General features: G+C 43.0%; 1 protein-coding gene across 2 annotated transcripts in view; it reads left to right on the top strand.

Annotated features, from left to right (window-relative positions):
* Positions 1–17,614, top strand: part of CDH20 (cadherin 20) — a 222,118-nt gene extending 204,504 nt beyond the window's left edge. Inside the window, exons 9-12 of one of the 2 annotated variants that reach the window (XM_021672029.2) lie at positions 493–614; positions 6,551–6,668; positions 11,490–11,741; positions 15,996–17,614. In XM_021672029.2, coding sequence (XP_021527704.2) covers positions 493–614; positions 6,551–6,668; positions 11,490–11,741; positions 15,996–16,501 — 998 coding nt within the window. In that variant the 3' untranslated portion in view covers positions 16,502–17,614. The remainder of the gene's footprint in view (positions 1–492; positions 615–6,550; positions 6,669–11,489; positions 11,742–15,995) is intronic. The other variant, XM_021672030.2, reaches the window with a different exon arrangement.
* Positions 17,615–17,821: the final 207 nt, after the last annotated feature.

Below are 17,821 nucleotides of genomic sequence, written 5' to 3'. Positions count from 1 at the left end.
TTCCAGTGAATAACTTGAAACCTTTGCAAATGTAATTCAAAGAACGGATGATTCCACAGGAATAAAACCAAGCAATGCCACACAGTATGCATCCAATTAGCAATGGGCTCTTTTAAAGCCCAGAATATAAAACTGACCTGCCTTTAATTCCAGAACTTGAAGTCTGAGTCAAATGAGAGGTTGAAAACCTCTTTTTAAGATTCATTTTTTGACACTGGCTCCCTCTGTCTCACCCTTCCCCTCACACTGCTGATAGCAAAAGCTCACCAACACACGCCTCGTTCTGTCCAAACTCCTCATGTCCGGCCACATTGTTAGTAGGCAACATAGGATCCAATGCTCTTGCTATAATCTCCAGGTACTTTATCCACTCCTTTCAACACAGACTCACCAGGTAAATACCTACTTCTAGCAACGACCATTGCTCTTTTTTTTTTTTTTTTTTTGACATTACTAAACTCTTACATTTGGTTTTCCTTGTGTTCTCTTTAGACAATCCCTCCCAGGTTGGAAGTGTTCCTGTCACAATCAAAGTCTTAGATGTGAATGACAATGCTCCAGAGTTCCCCAGATTCTATGAAGCTTTTGTCTGTGAGAACGCCAAGGCAGGGCAGGTAAGGTGGCCTGTGGGTGGTGCACCTTGTTAACCCCTAATGTTTGGAAACCATTGTTACAGATAACCAAGTTCACCGTCAAAGCTATTTTGACTCCAGAAACCAACAGTTCACAAAACAGAGTCCCCAGTTCCCATATATCAGGTTTGAACCATTTATTTGTTAAGACAATTATTTGAGATGAGGTGTGGTGGCTCATGCCTGTAAACCCAGCATTTTTGGAGGCCATGGCAGGAGGATAGTCTGAGCCCAGGAGTTTGAGACCAGCCTGGGCAACATAGTGAGACCCCATCTCTAAAAAAGTAAAAAAACAAAAAGACAACTATTTGGAACCTACATTACCTTTTATGGCTTAAACAGCACTTTGAGGGTGGCTTAACACACAGGATAGCTGCATAAGGGTTGTGCCCACCTGGAAACTGAATTGTGTAGCGCCAGTGGTGATAACACCTGCTCTGGGGCCTGAAAGTGTCAGGTAGACCAGGAAAAGGAGGAAAAATCTGATTTCTTTTGAGTGTGGTACCAATTCCTCAAAAGATTTTGCATCAGGGCAAGTTTATTTTCTATATCTTTCCACCTCCCTTTTTTAACTTCTGGCAAGAAGTACCTTATTTAGGGACTGCCTGGCCTATCTCAGAATGCTGCCACCTCGAATGACCTACCCTCTCTTCTCCCTCAATTAAAACATGCACTTTCTTAGTGCTGCTCATGTCAGGTAAGTTTTGAGAGGAAAGTAATCTGAAGGGACAAAGGTCTACTTATTTGAAATATACCTTCATAATCTTCAGAGACATATTAGTATATTTTTTAAAGTATGCCCTTAAACCTAACTGAATATTTAGTTGATGAGATTCTAATTGAACAACAGTTAGAATTTGAGAAACTCTGGAACTCCGTTTGGAGTGCCCATGTAGTAATGCATGTGTCAGGCTGTTGCCTACCCTATAATTTGTCCGTCTATCTCTTCCATTCTGTTCCTGCTTTTATAAGATGCTTTCCTCCCCTGCCTTTGACCCAGCAACCTGACAGATCCCCTAATAGTCCTCATTTACTCCCCTTCCCCACCCCAGTATATCCTGTGGCCCTATGGATGCTGGTGCTGGATCAAATGGATTGGGATGGTTTTAACATGAAAGTTGGGGAAGTACATGTTGATAAGGCAGGGGATCATGTGTTGGTAATTCAGGCCTCTGACTGTAATCTAATTTTGCCTTCATGTAGTAGTCCGTTTTCATGTTGCTGATAAAGACATACCCAAGACTGGGTAATTTATAAAGAAAAAGAAGGTTAATGGACTCACAGTTCCATGTGGCTGGGGAGGACTCACAATCGTGGTGGAAGGCGAAGGGAACATCTTACTTAGTGGCAGGCAAGACAGAATGAGAGCCAAGTGAAAAGGGAAACCCCTTATAAAACTATCAGCTCTCATGAGACTTATTCACTATCACGAAAACAGTGTGGGGGAAACCACCCCCACGATTAAATTATCTCCCATCAGGCCCCTCCCACAACATGTGGGAATTATGGAAGCACAATTCAAGATGAGATTTGTGTGGGGACAAAGCCAAACTTTATCACTTCACTTCTCTCACTCCCTTGGAGCCGTCACCTCCAGCACCTCGCTGCACAGAGAGACTTAGGTCTGCATAACCAAAACTTATGTCAGCACCCTGAACTCACCAAAGATGGATTCAACACATCTTTACCATTTACTCAGCCAAAGCAAAAAGTGATTCACATCCCTCAGGGGAAGAAAGATGTTCTATCATGATTCTAATCTAAATTTATCTATCAATCCTTGAAATTTGGTACAGTGGCCTATAGCCCTCCTAAAAAATTTTTTTTCAACAAGTCTAGGATAATTCTCCTTCCACATCTAGTGAATTTTTAGTCTAGTAAGACCTGAAATATTATGCAGCTAAGAAAAGTTACAATGTAGACTTTACTGCACAAGAGATGATCTGTGTTATTATAAGTAAAGAAAGGAGGCATAAAAACTACACATACATGTTTGCCGTTATGTAAAATTATGACTGCAAGCGAACAATGATTGAGAGGGAAGATGCAAAAAAAGTATAGTTACTGTGCTAAGGTAGGTGAGTTTAAGTGAGGAGGTTTGGGTCTTTAATAATTTTGTTTTATATTATAATAAAATATATATGTAATATAATAAAAACTTTTGTTACAAAATTATATGAATATTTTGTTATGATGAAACAAGCTAATTTTAGTCTATAATACAAAGAGGGTGATAAGTAGCACTGTAAATTAAACTTCTTTTCCCCCAAAATAAACCACTCCCTTTTAAAGGGCTTCAGAATAGGAGAACTTACATTCTGACGAGGGAAGAGCATTTTAACTCTCTCTCCTGTTGCTGTAGTCAGACAAACATAGTCCCCATTTCTAAATGCATCTGTTGACGGTCTGTTATACAGTGCTCTGAAGCACAGCTTATCTGCCACTTCAAGTTCAGTCTGTCCCATTTGTCACCTTTAGACCAAGATACTGAAAATCCTACCCTTTGATCTGGGTTCTGGGAAATATTTTGAAGATTTTTCAAAAGCATGCAGCACAGAGATACATCTGCCTCATAAAGAATCAGGCCTCCTTGTGTTTATGTTGGATACTGTTGTCGGCTTCACATCTGACAAGTCCAGATACATGCCTTCCTCTTAGTAAGCAGCCTTGAAGGAAGTCATAAATCAGATAACATACTTGGTGATGCCCAAGGGCGGAATGAAACCAGTTGAGCAGAATATTGCATGACAAGTGAGACTGAGGAAGAAATCTGACCTGCCAGGAGAATACAGAGGAGGAGAGCAGGCCATGTGCTCCCAACCCAGACCTAGCGATTTGTGTCTTCACTCACTCACACTTTGAAGCCCTGTAACCAACCAGCTCTGTGCCTCAGGCCCGAATCTCACCAATATATACACAATACGCAGGCCAGATGTTCTGAAAAACTTTCCCAACTATGTTTATCAAGTTATGTAAAATTACCTATGTATGACATGCCTCAAGAAATACGTTAACTCTATATGCATTTGGAACTACAAGCAAGCTGAAAAGTTCTGGCTCTATCTCCAGGCAAGGATAGGACAGGAGGATAATCCTGGAGTGCGAGCAGCACTGACACGAGGATCTCTTGTGGGCAACTTGATCTCCATGACTCTCCTGACCTTCACCTTCCTTGCATCTCCATTCCCCCTACTTTCAGGTTCAATAGTTGGGATCTCCAGGAGGCATACCCTGAGATAGAGTTCCAGTATAAGGTGTTTACTAAGGAGGGCCCTTGGGGCCAGCACCTGTGGGAGGGAAGCGAAGGAAGCAGGACTGGGCAAAAGAAGTCTAGCTGCAATGCAGACTCACTAACTGCCTCAGCTGACTTCTCAGAGAGTTCCAGAACTAGAGTTTCCCCAATTTGAGTGGGATGGCCAGGCCTGTATACTATCATATTAATTAGTCACTGGACATCCATTGCCCTGGAAGGATGTAGTGACTGTGGGCATCTTAGTCAGTTTGTATTGCTACAAAGGATTACCTGAGGCTGGGTAATTAATAAAGAAAAGAGGTTCATTTGGCTCACCGTTCTGCAGGCTGTACAAGAGGCATGGCGACAGCATCTGCCTCTAGGGAGGGCGTCAGGCTGCTTCTACACATGGAGGAAGGGGGAAGGAAGCTGACATGCGCAGATCACATGGCGAGAGGAAGCAAGGCAGGGAGGGGAAGGTGCCAGGCTCTTTGTACCAGCTAACACAGGACCAAAGAGAGCAAGAACACACTCATTACCAGGAGGACTGCACCAAGACATTCATCAGGGATCTACCTGGATGGCCCCAACACCTCCCACCCAGGCCTCACCCCCAACACTGGGGATCAGATTTCAACATGAGATTTGGAGGGGTCAAATATCCAAACCATAGGCGTGGGTAAGTGGCTCTCTGCAACTGGCAATCCCCAAAGGGACTGGTAGATGATGGCTGGGGGAAAAGCCCTTCATTGAAGGGGGATCTGAGCATCATGGTGTCCAAAAGGCCCCCTGCTAGGAGCTCCCCCCACCCCTCCCCCATTACTTAATCTTCAGCATATTGTGAGGGTAGCTTTACCTCCCCTAATTTACAGCTGAAGAAATACAAACTAAGCAAGCCCACGGGGGCCCTCAAACTGACCTTTGACATCTTGGTTCCTACGCTGGTAGAAGCATAGCTGGCTTTCAAATAGCAGGAGTGGCAAGTCTACAGGGCTGGTCCCAAGATGGGTAGGAGTAGTCTGTGCTGTTTCTTGGTACAAGAGAAAACACATATGAAGGAGGCTGCCGTTCAATGCCTCTTCTGTATCCCCCTCAGCCTGCAGGCTACTGTTCCAGTTGTCTGTTTCACATAGATTTCTTTAATAGCTTTTACATCATGGTCTCCATAGATGTCCTGCAACTTACTCCTTTGAAAAACATTACAGAAAAGGCAAAACTTGGCCAAGGAGTCCGAGAAGAAGCCACCTGACCTCCTGCTCTCTCCGCCCCTGAGTTCTGCTTCTGACTCGTCTATTCTGCATTTCCCACTCTAGGGATCCTGTGCTCTCTACCTTCGCTAGCTCTCCCTCCTGCCAACAAAAAGTGACTCCCTGTGACCCATTCCCTCATGTCTGTTTTCTGTTAACCTGACGTGGCCAATGCCCATGTGTCACTTCCTTTCAGGTCATGGTCATTCTTAAATAGGGGCTTCTCAAAGACAGTAATGTAGCCCTGAAATACTGGGCCAGTGATGAGGTTAAGCAGAGAAAGTGAGAGGAAAATGTGAGGTCAAGCAGGCTTTGTGGCACCCGAGCCCTTTAGACTGTGCAGAAACAGCTGGCCAGGTGGAATAATGTAAGTTATATTGCTGTCTAACCTCTGAAGTATTTAGATAACATTTATCCTATGCCTACTAACATACTTGAGCCCAACCATAAAGCAAAATTAAATCCCAAGGGAGGTGATAGCAGGGAGATTCTGCAGGGAAGTTTCTTATAAAACGGGAAAGTTCCCTTATCCGTACCCCACACCCCCACCCCCTCATCTCCCAACCTCTGCCCCAGTAGGACAGGGGAGTGCACTGCTGCTCAAACCCCTAGGGGTAGCAGGCAGATGAGCAGGTGCAGAAGCCTTGGGGAGAGCTTTTGGGCTCTGGCCCCACGGTAGTGTCTAGGACTCCAGAAGCCCAAGTGGGCGTGTGTTACAGTGTGCTCTTTCAGCTGTGCCATATTAGCTCAATAGACCCTCTGCCTTATCACAGGACAGAAGGCCAGTGTGACAGCCTGAGTTCTTGCCCATGTACTGGACAATCACACGTAGGCTGGAAGGTTTAGTGCAAGGTTTACTGAGTGGTGGAGGTGGCTCTCAGTGAGATGGATGGGGAGCCGGGAAGTGGGGGATGGAGTAAGAAGGTGGTCTTCCCCTGGATTCAGGATGCCTAGTGGCCAGAATCTTTTCTGATTGTCCTGTGCTGAACTCCCCTAGGCATCCATGTCATTCTACCGGTGCCAGTCTGCCAGTGTCTGCCAGTGTTTGCCGGTGTCTGCCGGTGTCTGCTGGTGTGCTTCTCTTCTCACCTCAACATCCAGCTGCTTGTGTCTGTGCCTACTAATGTCTCGGATTTTTATGGGTACAGAATGGTGGGTGTGGCAGCCAGAGTGGTCTTGGAAAATGCAACATTTGGGCCTGAAAACAGGAGTGCCTGTTCCTACTTAGGACTATGGACATAGGCCAGAGGGTGGAGCCCTCCCCAGGGACCATGCATGCCCTTCTCTATACAGCACTTCCCTGCCCCTCTCCCGTATCAACGATATCCTTCTTACTAGGTAAAACAACCCACCATCGCGTTTCCAGGTTTGGGATTTAACTGGGCCCTAGTGCTTTTTCCTTTGGCTCCAGCTCACCTGATTTCATGTCCCTTCCTCAGCTGATCCAGACAGTGAGTGCAGTGGATCAAGATGACCCACTCAATGGCCAGCATTTCTACTACAGCTTGGCTCCTGAGGCTGCTAACAACCCCAACTTCACCATAAGGGACAACCAAGGTAATCAGGTGGATAGTTGGCTATCTATGCTTTTCTACAATGTAGGCCGGCTACTTTGGGTTACTGTCTTATGCGAACAGTGTCAAAGGCTACCTGCTCCTTAACAGCAGGGAGGACTTTAATAATTCACAGTGTCTTTTTTTTTTTTTTTTGAGATGACATCTACATTGGCCAGGTTGGTCTTGAACTCTTGGCCTCAAGCAGTCCTCCTGTTTCTGTCTCCCAAAGTGTTAGGATTACAGGTGTGAGCCACTCCACCCAGCCTCACAGTGTCTTTTAAAGTTTTGTTTCAGAATACCAAACATAAATGACCCTTTGACAACTGTAAAACTCATTCAGTCAGTAAGTCGACAGATGTTTACCGAGTGCCTGTCCTGTGCTAGAAACACTGCAAAGCACAGAGGCAAAATCCTTCATTTCCACTGGCAGCAGCCCTATTCACATGTTCTGTAACAATGGGAAGAATCTGAGAAACAAGAAAGTGACCTAGATGAAAAAGAAAAAAAAACCTGGGGGAACATTTCTAAGCAGAGATCAAAGCAGGAAACAGTAAAAAGCGCTCCAAACAAAAAGGAGACAAAGGCTAAGTAAAAGAGATAACAAAGGGCAAATACAGGAGCACTGGCATTGAAACAGCTTTATTACTTTAGGATGATTCAGAGACACATTTTCAGGTAGGCTTCCCTGTCCAGAAAATGCTCCCCGCTTATAGCTTTGATGGAATAGAATTCTAGACCCTCTTTTCCAACAAGCATTCAGATCAGCTAAGGGGCTCATGGACCCAGCACACTCTTATTTGGGCCCAGATGGGTAAAGGAAGGACTTTTGTTCTCTAGCCAGATGATTTGCTTCAAAAGAATAAAAAAGGTCAGGGCAATGGAAAAAATAAGTTAAACTATCAAATGAACCTCATCTGTTGTTAACTTTGCTGCCAGCTAGCCATCTGACTCTGGGAAGGTCATCACTTCTACAGATTGCAGTAGCCTAATTTTCATTCCAGTTCTAAAATATGAATTGCCACTTTGTAAAACTCTAAGCAAAGGGTAACAAAAAGTCATGATTAGGTTAGGCACACCTGGCTTTAGTCTCAAACATCAATTATTTGAGATTAAAAGTATTACTTCAACCCCACATGACAGTTTTCTGCTGTAAAAATTGAGATTCAAACCTGTTTTCTTCTAAATGGGAACACATTCTTCTAAGTCATGCCTTCAACCTCCTACATGTCAGCATAAAACCACTATAAAATTCTGGAAGGAATGGCAATATGAATTCTAAAGGCAGAAATACTTCAATTAAATATCCTGAAGTTTTTATTGAGTCAAAATTTTGAACTATTCATTTATCTGCTTTGTAGGGAAACTATTTCTGCAAAAAGTGGTTTCAGCTTCCATAGGACTGTTTTACAAAGGCAACCCTGGGGGAAAAAAATAACCCATTATAGCACATTATATTTTTTCTTTAACTGTTCGGCTAAGCTATCACTCTAATGAGTGAAACAAAATGCAGCAAAATGTTGAAAAATTCTTAAAGATGACTTTGGGAACCAATTTATGGAACCAATTCCTTAAAAAGATGGGCCACTGGCACAGGACGACTATAATAAGATGTAACTCATTTCTTAGAAGGTTTCCCAAAACAGAAGTCAGCACATCTTCAACAGAAAGCATGAACTCTTAATCTCCAAATGACAATTTATCCCATGAGTATCCTTTACTGAGGCTCATTTAAAAACTGACTGAGTCTAGGCACAGTGGCTCATGCCTGTTACCCCAACACTCTGGGAGGCTGAGGGAGGAGAAATGCTTGATGTCAAGCATTCAAGACCAGCCTGGGCAATACAGCAAGACCCCATCTCTGCAAAACATTTTTTAAAAATTAGCCAGGCATGGTGGCACACACCTGTTGTCTCAGCTAGTTGGGAACCTGAGGTAGGAGTATCACTTGAGGCCAGGAGTTTGAGATCAGCCTGGGCAACACAGCAAGACCCCATCTCTACCAATTTTTTTTTTTAATTAGCTAGACATGGTGGCATGCACCTGTAGTCCCAGCTACCTGAGAGGCTGAAGTGAGAGGATCACTTGAGCCCAGGAGTTCAAGGCTGCAGTGAGCTATGGTCAAACCACTGTACTCCAGCCTGGGTGACAGAGCAAGATCCTGTCTCTAAAAAAACCCAGCACAACAAAAACTGACTAATATCTTACAGGGCAGATCTGCTGTCAACTACCTCTGTTCCCATGCCTGAAACATGATGTACTTTTATGAACACAACAGGGCACTATCTCAAGTAAAGTCTTTTTTTACTTTTTAGCCCCAAAACATTATGAAAAGAATTATGTGCATACAGTACTTTACAGTTTCAAAAGTATTTTCCCATACCTTATTTGATATTTACAATAATTCTGTGAGGCTTTAAGGAAACTATTAATCCCTCTGATTCTTATTGTCCCATCTGATGGATGAGGAAAGTAAGCAAATGGCCCAAGACCGGAGAGTCAATAAGCATTAAAATTGGGACTAGAAATTGGGTCCTGTTTTACTATGCCCCCCCACCACAACGCCCCCTGCCCCTCCACACACAAAGTGTTCTGTGTTACCTTAGGAAAAAATGCTGTTTCCAAGTAAGTTACTAAAGCCCTAATTATTACATTCAACAAAAATTTTCCAAGTGGCTACTATAGGCCAGGCTCCTTCCAGCACTGGACTTAGCAATGTGATGCTCTGATATTTCTCTTCAATCTTAAATAATTCTTAGATGGAGAAACATGTATGTCATAGATATAATACTTTCATGAATTGCAGCTCGACAGTCTTTCTAAGTCTTATGACCTCACCTGGATTAAACCAAAGAATTTTAAAAAATAGTTCTCATTATAGAGAAAAATTTGATTTCTGAAAAAAAAACAAAAAACTACAAAGTGGAATCAGTAGTACTTAGCTATTAAGTATGGAAAACAGAAAGGTGTGTGGGTTGTGTGGTAGGTGGAAATATGAATATAATCCTCAGGTCCGCATCCTTTCTCTTCTGAGAAGAAAGTAAGAAGTAGCTTGTATCAAAGCAGGAAGAGATTATGCTTATCTGCGTATTTTTTGAAAATTAATATTACTAAACTAAATAAGTAGTTATATAGCACAATGGAAGGTGTGCATGTTTTGGAGACAGAGAGACCAAAGTTCAAATCCCAGCTCTGCTACTAACTAGGTTAGTGACTTCAAACAAATTATAAAATCATTCTAGGCCTTACTTCTATTTCTGAAAAGGAGTAAGATTATTACTGTCTCACCAAATTGTGAAGATAGAATAAGATACTGCATGCAAAGTGCAAGTACATGGCACGGGAGCCATGTAACAGCCTTTTTATAGCTGTTAGCATAAAAAGCAGGGGGGAGGAGGAAAAGTTAATTAAGGGGTAATGTGTTAGTCAGAATAGCCCAGATTATGCTATAGGAACAACTACCACGAAAATCTCAGTGGCTTAGCACAACTACAGTTAATTTCTTGCCCTCTACAGCCTACTGTGAGTCTGAACTCAGTGTCCCAGGCTGCTGGGCTCTGCATTTCACACCCTGTGGTTCTTTTGTCTGTAACTACAGCAAGGAAAGAGCATGAAGACTCACACATCAGCTCATACAGACTTCTGCCTAGAAGGAACACAAACCACTATTGCTCATCAACTAAAGCAAATCACACAGACACATCCACATTTAAGAGCACAGAAAACTATAATCCTTTATTTCTGTGTTCAAAAAGGGAAGAAGAACCAGAAATATTGATGATCACTAATAATGTTTACTTTGGTTAGGCTCTCAGAATTTTTGGTGATGTTCTAGGCTCTTTCCTATGAACTATGAAACATATCCACAGGACCTCTGTGTTGGTGGCATTAGCTTTGAAAATCACTTCTTGTATGTCCTACCATATTTCTCAATTTTTCCTCTGCAGAAAATAATCCGAGCTTTGCAAAAGTGTATCTACTTTAGAATTCAAACCTACTCCAGGAAACTAGAGAACAGAGATTTTAGAAATGAAAAATCCCACAACACAATATATGAATATAACTGTAAACACACACACGCACACACCCTTTGTAGAAACACATCTAATAATTTGACTAATCCTCTTTAAAACTGGAGGAACGATTTCTAGTATTGATCAGGAACAAATTTTCACCAAGTTCATATTAACTGCTTCAAGTTAGACCACCAACTCAGGAGAAATAACAAGGTATGTCATATGATTAGGGGATTTCAAATAAGCCTGTACTATATGAGCAGGTTCTTTAGGAAACACAGGAGGAGTTGGTGCTTGCATTTCAGAGGCATAAAAGAAAACAGTAAAAGACGTGAATTCCAGCCAAAGTGGCAAAAAGAAGCAATCTGCCACAGCCACATGGGTTCCTCAGCATTCTTTTCCTGGAGGCACAAAGCAGCAACGGGGCCTTGGCGAGCTGCTGAGCAGGAACAAACAGGGACCACAAGTCACCAGTGATTGTTCATTTCTGTCAAGCTTTCCCAGGGACATTTTTGTTAGATCTGAAGTCTGACAGTTTGCCTTGGGCACTTTATGTCACAAAGGGTAGGACAGACTCAAAAAAAGGCTTTCTCTTCTAGGCCTCAGGGTTTTGCCTAAAAGCAAGCAAAGAGCATGGTTTCTGAATCCAAATGCTGATCCAGGCAAACCTGCCATAGCAGACCAGCACCAGGGAATATTTGACTACCCTCTCTCCTTCCTATACCCTGCCCCTGCCCCCTTGCTTTCCTCAATCCAAGAAATTAATCCATCTTCCCTTTTCCAATCCTGGAACCCCTTGCTTCTTTCAGATAACACAGCCCAGATTCTAACCAGGAGGTCTGGTTTCCGGCAGCAGGAGCAGAGTGTCTTTTACCTGCCCATCCTGATAGCAGATAGCGGGCAGCCCGTGCTGAGCAGCACAGGCACATTGACCATCCAAGTGTGCAGCTGTGATGACGATGGCCATGTCATGTCCTGCAGCCCAGAGGCCTACATGCTCCCAGTCAGTTTGAGCCGGGGCGCCCTCATTGCCATCCTGGCCTGCATCTTCGTCCTCTTAGGTGAGTAAGGAGCTGCTTTCCCTTCTGTGGAGTTCCGCTAGTGCCTACTCAGACATCCGTTCATTACCATCCTGACACAGCTATTCAGAACTGGTCTTCCACACCTTGCTTACTGAAAAGGTGGTACAGTGAGGCTGCAAAAAAAAAAAAAAAAAAAGTAAAGAAACTGAGGACAGTCCCTTCTTCAAGGTGGCTTTGTCAAGATCAAAGCACATATATTTATAAAGCATCTACTATGAGTTGGGGCACCATATGAGGTGCTAGGATTAATAAAACAGACATATCCTGGCCTTCCTGAGTTTATTTCAGAACAAAGAATGTTCATTCTGACATCATAGAACCAAAATTACAATTTTGGACAGGATTTGATGATCACCTCTTCTAACCCCTTTGTTTAAGTAGTAGCTAAGTCACAAAGGGGTGACAGGCTAAAAACCAAAGTGAGAGGCAGAGTCAGGGCTGAAATGCCGGCAGGCCATACACTGGGCACCCCTGTGTCTCAGAAACACTGCCTTTCTCCTAAACGCTCATCCCCTGATTCTGGAGGTGGTATTACAGGGAAGGAAAGAGGGACAAGGTATCTTGGGTGGACAAGTGACAGGGATAGATGCCATTTCAAATAGAATAGTCATGGAATCCTTCACTGGTTAAGACCTTTGAGCAGAGAGCTAAAGGAAGTGAGGGTGTAAACCACACAGATTTCTGGGGAATAAGCTGTTTGGGGTGATTAGTACCCCTCCCAGGCACCATGGCTATCTAACCAGGAACAGTGACTAAACAGGGTCAGTTTGCCTCTGCTGAGGAAATAAAGACATACCAGGTTAGGAGTCAGAGAGCACTTAAGGAATCCTTCCTTCCTCCTCTCAAGTCATACTGCAAGGCAGCTCCCCAACCCCCTTGGGCATAAGAGCATCCTTGCAATTGTTTTCTAATTCCACGCTCAAAAACAGACAAAAACACCTAAACCAACTCTTGCAACCAAGAAAATATCTGTACGTATATCTTTGATCTTATTGAACTAATCTATAGCATATATGTCTTGCTTAGAGAAAAACAGATTTAGTAGATACTAGTTTTATTCAATATAAAAGAAATCCGAGTGTTCTGAGGGAAAAAAGTAAAGCCCTGAGGACTGAAATTAGAATAGATGTATAGATATTCACATACACCCTTGATCCTAAGTTCACCTCTATACCAAAAGACAGTCAGACCAAAGAATGAAGTTCTGTGTAAAATGTCAGCTCTTTGATTGACTTTCTAGGTAGATCTGTGAATGTGCTTCTCAAAACACACTTAAAAATACAACATGCAGTTTAATTTTGTTGTTTTAGTTCTGCGCTATACAAAGAGAGAAAGAGTACAAATAAGAAACCTTTCTAAGTTCTTGGATCCCTGTATCAGAGAAAATTGTTATGGTTTCTGGTCCCAGGCTGCACTGACAAGTAAAACCTCCCTGCAATTCCTTGAATTTCCATAAGGTGGCACTGGGAGTCCTTCAGTGCAGAACTGGACAACCTGCAAGGCCTTTGCAAAAACTTATTCCTGGGAGAAATTTCCAGACTGGCTGTCCTTACTTCTATCTTTGGAAAATGTCGAAGTTAAAAGTTCACCCTGGCCCACAAAAAGCCATCATTACAGAAATACTGATTTAAAGAGACTGGCTTGGAGTGGCTCTCAAGTTAAAATGGTGTGCAAGGGACAATTTATTTTATCCCTACCACACCCATGATGATGTCTTGTCTTTTGAACTGTACAGAAAAAGTAAACAGTTTTCAGGAGCTAAATTGAGCAGAGCTGTCATAAAATCCTCAGTTTTAAGTACTCTTACTTCTAAGAGTACACATCCTGTATTAAAAATAATTCATGAAACTGTAAGATTTGAGCTGCATTTGTCAACAAAATCCTGTATTTTACAGACAATTAAATAAATTAATTCTGACTTGGTGGGTTTTTTTTCATGTCTCAAATATATATCTAGTTCCTAGAAAGTCTCATAAGCTCTATGCACCGTGCCTATAGTATCCAAGATATAAACCATCCCTAGAACTGAATCTCTTCTGTCAGAGAAGACTCAGCTGAATAAGGCCATTTTCCTCAAAATCTGATTTTCAGGGCATTATGTAATATTTTTATTTAAATTAGATTACCTAAAAAAAAAAAGACATGTACCAGTCTTTATTTTTCAAGAGATGGACTAGTTCTATATAAACTGCCTAATTTTCCATGACCACCAGAATTCTCTCCAGCAGGTACTCAAAAGAATTCCAATTTTGCTTCCTAGCATTTTCCGAAATACTGCCCCTGCCACTTCAAGGTCACCTGTGTGAAGCCCTTCCCAGGCTTCCAAGTAAAATTCACTGGCCCTGCCTCTCTGTACTCTCCTGGTGACACTCGTGCCTCTAATAGCCCTTCCCTTATCACTATCTGACTTGCATTAATCATTAGCATCCACAATCTCCTTAGATTACAAGCTCACAAGAGCAGAAACCATGTCATACTCAATACTGTTTGCCCATTGCTTAGCATAGAGCCTTAAAAATATCTGGGCTTAGTAACTTCACTGAATCCTGCAAACACAGCATGCTCACTTTGAATCTCACATCTCCAGTCTGCATCAATCCAAATCACAGTCCAACCTTTCATGCTCAATTCAAGCCCTCACTTTCTTAGAGTCCTATTATTCTCTTTCTCTAGGAATCCCACAGTCCTTTTAGTCCTTACTTTGTATTTTCGCACACAGAGAAAATACACACGAGCATATCATCATTTCTTTCCTGTGTATGTTTTATCACCAAAGCTATCCAGGAAAATATTATGTATTAGGTCATTAATTGCAATTTATAAAAAAGCACATCTACATTCAAAAAAATTTTAAATCATTGTTGTGAGTTTTATTAGTCAGTCTGTAATCTTTTACTGCATGTATGAGTGTACTCCACTTTTTCCCCTTGGATAAACTGGGGTCTTATTTTGCAGTGCTGTCAAATTGTCACAGTTCAGCAGCTGTAACAAAGCACACCAGGAAAAAAAAATCAATAGCAGTTCTACAGCTAAAACCTCAAAACACTTCCTGGAAAACGTTTTCAGTAAGGGAGATAAACAACTCAATGGGATTATCTCTCTCTCTCCTTTAAATCCTGGCGAACACATTCTAGTGGGGGAAAAAATGCATTTGTTGGGATAAAATTTTATCCATACCTGCAAGGGCACATCTAACAGTGTGGTGTTTCTTTGATCACATGATGAATTATATAAAATGTCACTGCTCATTCTCTCCCTTCCATAAACACCATTGGGTCCAGAAAGCCACAACCACCTCTCTAATGAAAGGCTTCTCTGAGGAATTTGAGTTTATTGGACCCCAGGGATCACTTATGTTCTCTTGTTTCTTAGCAGTAAAAAAGACTACAGCTTTGGCCCATACACAGAATGTGTGTCTTTATGTATATTAAGATATGATTATATACAGAGTAGAATCCTATGAAGATGCTAATAGAAGGAAGCAGAATTCCACCTGCATAATAAGACCTCCACATTATAAGAGGAGATGTGTATTTATCATCATATAAACAGAGCACAGGATCTGGTCCTTTGTGTATCTTGCTCCATAGCAGGCCTTTGTGCTTTGTTAATGGGATTTTTAAATTGGCTGTTGGGTATAAACACACACAATTTCAAAACAGCAACCTGATCTCAAGAGACCATATGCAACTTTTTCTAATTAAACCGTCTGAAGAAATCAGGGCTTCACTGTCCACAATCTGACTGGCAGAAAGAGAACAAGGTCGATTTAAATTAGAATGCCCCGAGGTTTCAGATATCCAAGGTTGTCTCAGTAGCTCTTCCCCTATCCGTGGTGAATCAAGACTTTTTTTTTTTTTTTTTTTTTTTTTTTGAGACGGAGTTTCGCTCTTGTTGTCCAGGCTGGAGTGCAATGGCGCGATCTCAGCTCACCACAACCTCCACCTCCCGGATTCAAGCGATTCTCCTGCCTTAGCCTCCCGAGAAGCTGGGATTACAGGCATGTGCCACCACGCCCAGCTAATTTTGTATTTTAAGTAGAGACGGGGTTTCTTCACGTGGGTGAGGCTGGTCACTAACTCCCGACCTTGGGTGATGCACCCGCCTCAGCCTCCCAAAGCGCTGGGATTACAGGCATGAGCCACCACGCCCGACTGAATCAAGACGATTTCTAGTCACCGCACACATAGCCCCGTCTACTGGATAAACAGCTTCTCTTTTTTTTCCTGGCAGTGCTGGTGTTGCTCATTTTGTCCATGAGGCGGCACCGGAAACAACCATACATCATCGATGACGAGGAAAACATCCACGAGAACATCGTCCGCTACGACGACGAGGGCGGCGGCGAGGAGGACACCGAGGCCTTCGACATTGCGGCCATGTGGAACCCCCGGGAGGCGCAGGCAGGGGCCGCCCCCAAGACGCGGCAGGACATGCTGCCCGAGATCGAGAGCCTCTCCCGCTACGTGCCTCAGACGTGCGCCGTGAACAGCACTGTCCACAGCTACGTGCTGGCCAAGCTCTACGAGGCCGACATGGACCTGTGGGCGCCGCCCTTCGACTCCCTTCAGACGTACATGTTCGAGGGGGACGGCTCTGTGGCGGGGTCGCTGAGCTCCCTGCAGTCGGCCACATCGGACTCGGAACAGAGCTTCGACTTCCTGACGGACTGGGGGCCCCGGTTCCGGAAGCTGGCCGAGCTCTACGGGGCGTCGGAGGGGCCCGCGCCACTGTGGTGACGGAAGCCGAGAGGCAGGTGCGTGTCCAAATCCAGACGTTCTCCGCGGGTGCTTCGCTGACAAGGTGCAGCCGACCACACGAGCAATACTGTGCTGGAGAGTGAGAATGGGGGTGAGCAGGCGAACAGAGCTCTCTCTGGATCAGCTTTACTTGGTTAGATTAAGTTAAATAAGCAAAAGGAACCCCAGGAGGAAGAGGGGAGAATCTTGGATTACCATTTTTTTTATTTTCTTTTTGATTTCTCTAACGCTGTGTGCGAAGGCTTGGAGTCCAAGGTGTTATGGCAGGGATGGCTCTTCTCTGCCATTCGCCAAGGCCTTTGTCACTTTTCCACCACAGAAAGACTCTGGCCTTGGATACAGAGATGCCAATTGAAAGCAGAAAGTTCTCCTCTCATATCTGTTTTTTACCTTATCTTATTCTCCGTTTAAGAGTTTTGCTGGCTCATCAAACCACGGAAACCAACCCACAAGAAAGAACAGAAAACTTGTTATTCAGTGAAATTAACCTACTTGTTCTGGGATGGATGGAATTTCTTGTAACCCTTTTGAGACAAGGTTAAGACTGAATCAGCCTTGCATGGGGGTAGATGGGTGGGAGGGTGGGTGAAGACTTTATGCCCAAGTTTAGTGGCTGAACCAAGAGGTGTTAGCATTACAGCTCATCCAATGCCATCAAGTTCGAGTGCTCGTGTTTCCTCTCAGCTCTTTAACTGTGCCCCTGCAAAATTGTTCAGAATGAAACCAGAAAAATCTGCCTCTTTTGCACTGTAGATGTCTCTTCCATGTGCCAAATGTGGAGATTAGATGCTACAAATGAAAGCCAAATAAAAAGAAGTATCTGATAAAAGCATGGGTTAGAGGGCTTTCCTAATCTGTGTGAGGTCAATCCAAGGGATGTTTACATACTGTAGATAACCTACTTGAACAAAAATCAGTATTATAGAGAATAAATGGATGTAAGAAAATTACATGTACAAGTTTTGTATATTTGTTAATAATTTTGGTAATAAATATGATGTACTGCATCTCAGTACCTTAGCACTTCTTTTAATAAAAGTTAAATAGAAGGAAAAGTCTATTGAGAATTTGTTTAGTTGCTGAACAGGTAGAAGATGACTTTGTAATCCTGATCTAGCCTCAGTTTCCCAGGATTGGGGCTGATTCGTAAGGCGAAAGCAATGCAAAGAAGTGTGAGGTTGCATTCTATTTCAGTCACTAATCATATGAACATTATGGTTCAAACTGTTAAGCTTTCAATGAACACTCCATTTCCTCATCTCTGAAAAGAGCAAAGGGTGGTTTGGTAATATCAATGAT

Source organism: Aotus nancymaae, unplaced genomic scaffold (assembly GCF_030222135.1).
Source record: "Aotus nancymaae isolate 86718 unplaced genomic scaffold, 86718_ANA_hifiasm-v0.15.2.pri h1tg000020l, whole genome shotgun sequence".
Classification (NCBI taxonomy): domain Eukaryota; kingdom Metazoa; phylum Chordata; class Mammalia; order Primates; family Aotidae; genus Aotus; species Aotus nancymaae.
The sequence above is the reverse complement of the archived record's forward strand: the minus strand, read 5'-3'. Positions and strand labels throughout refer to the sequence as shown.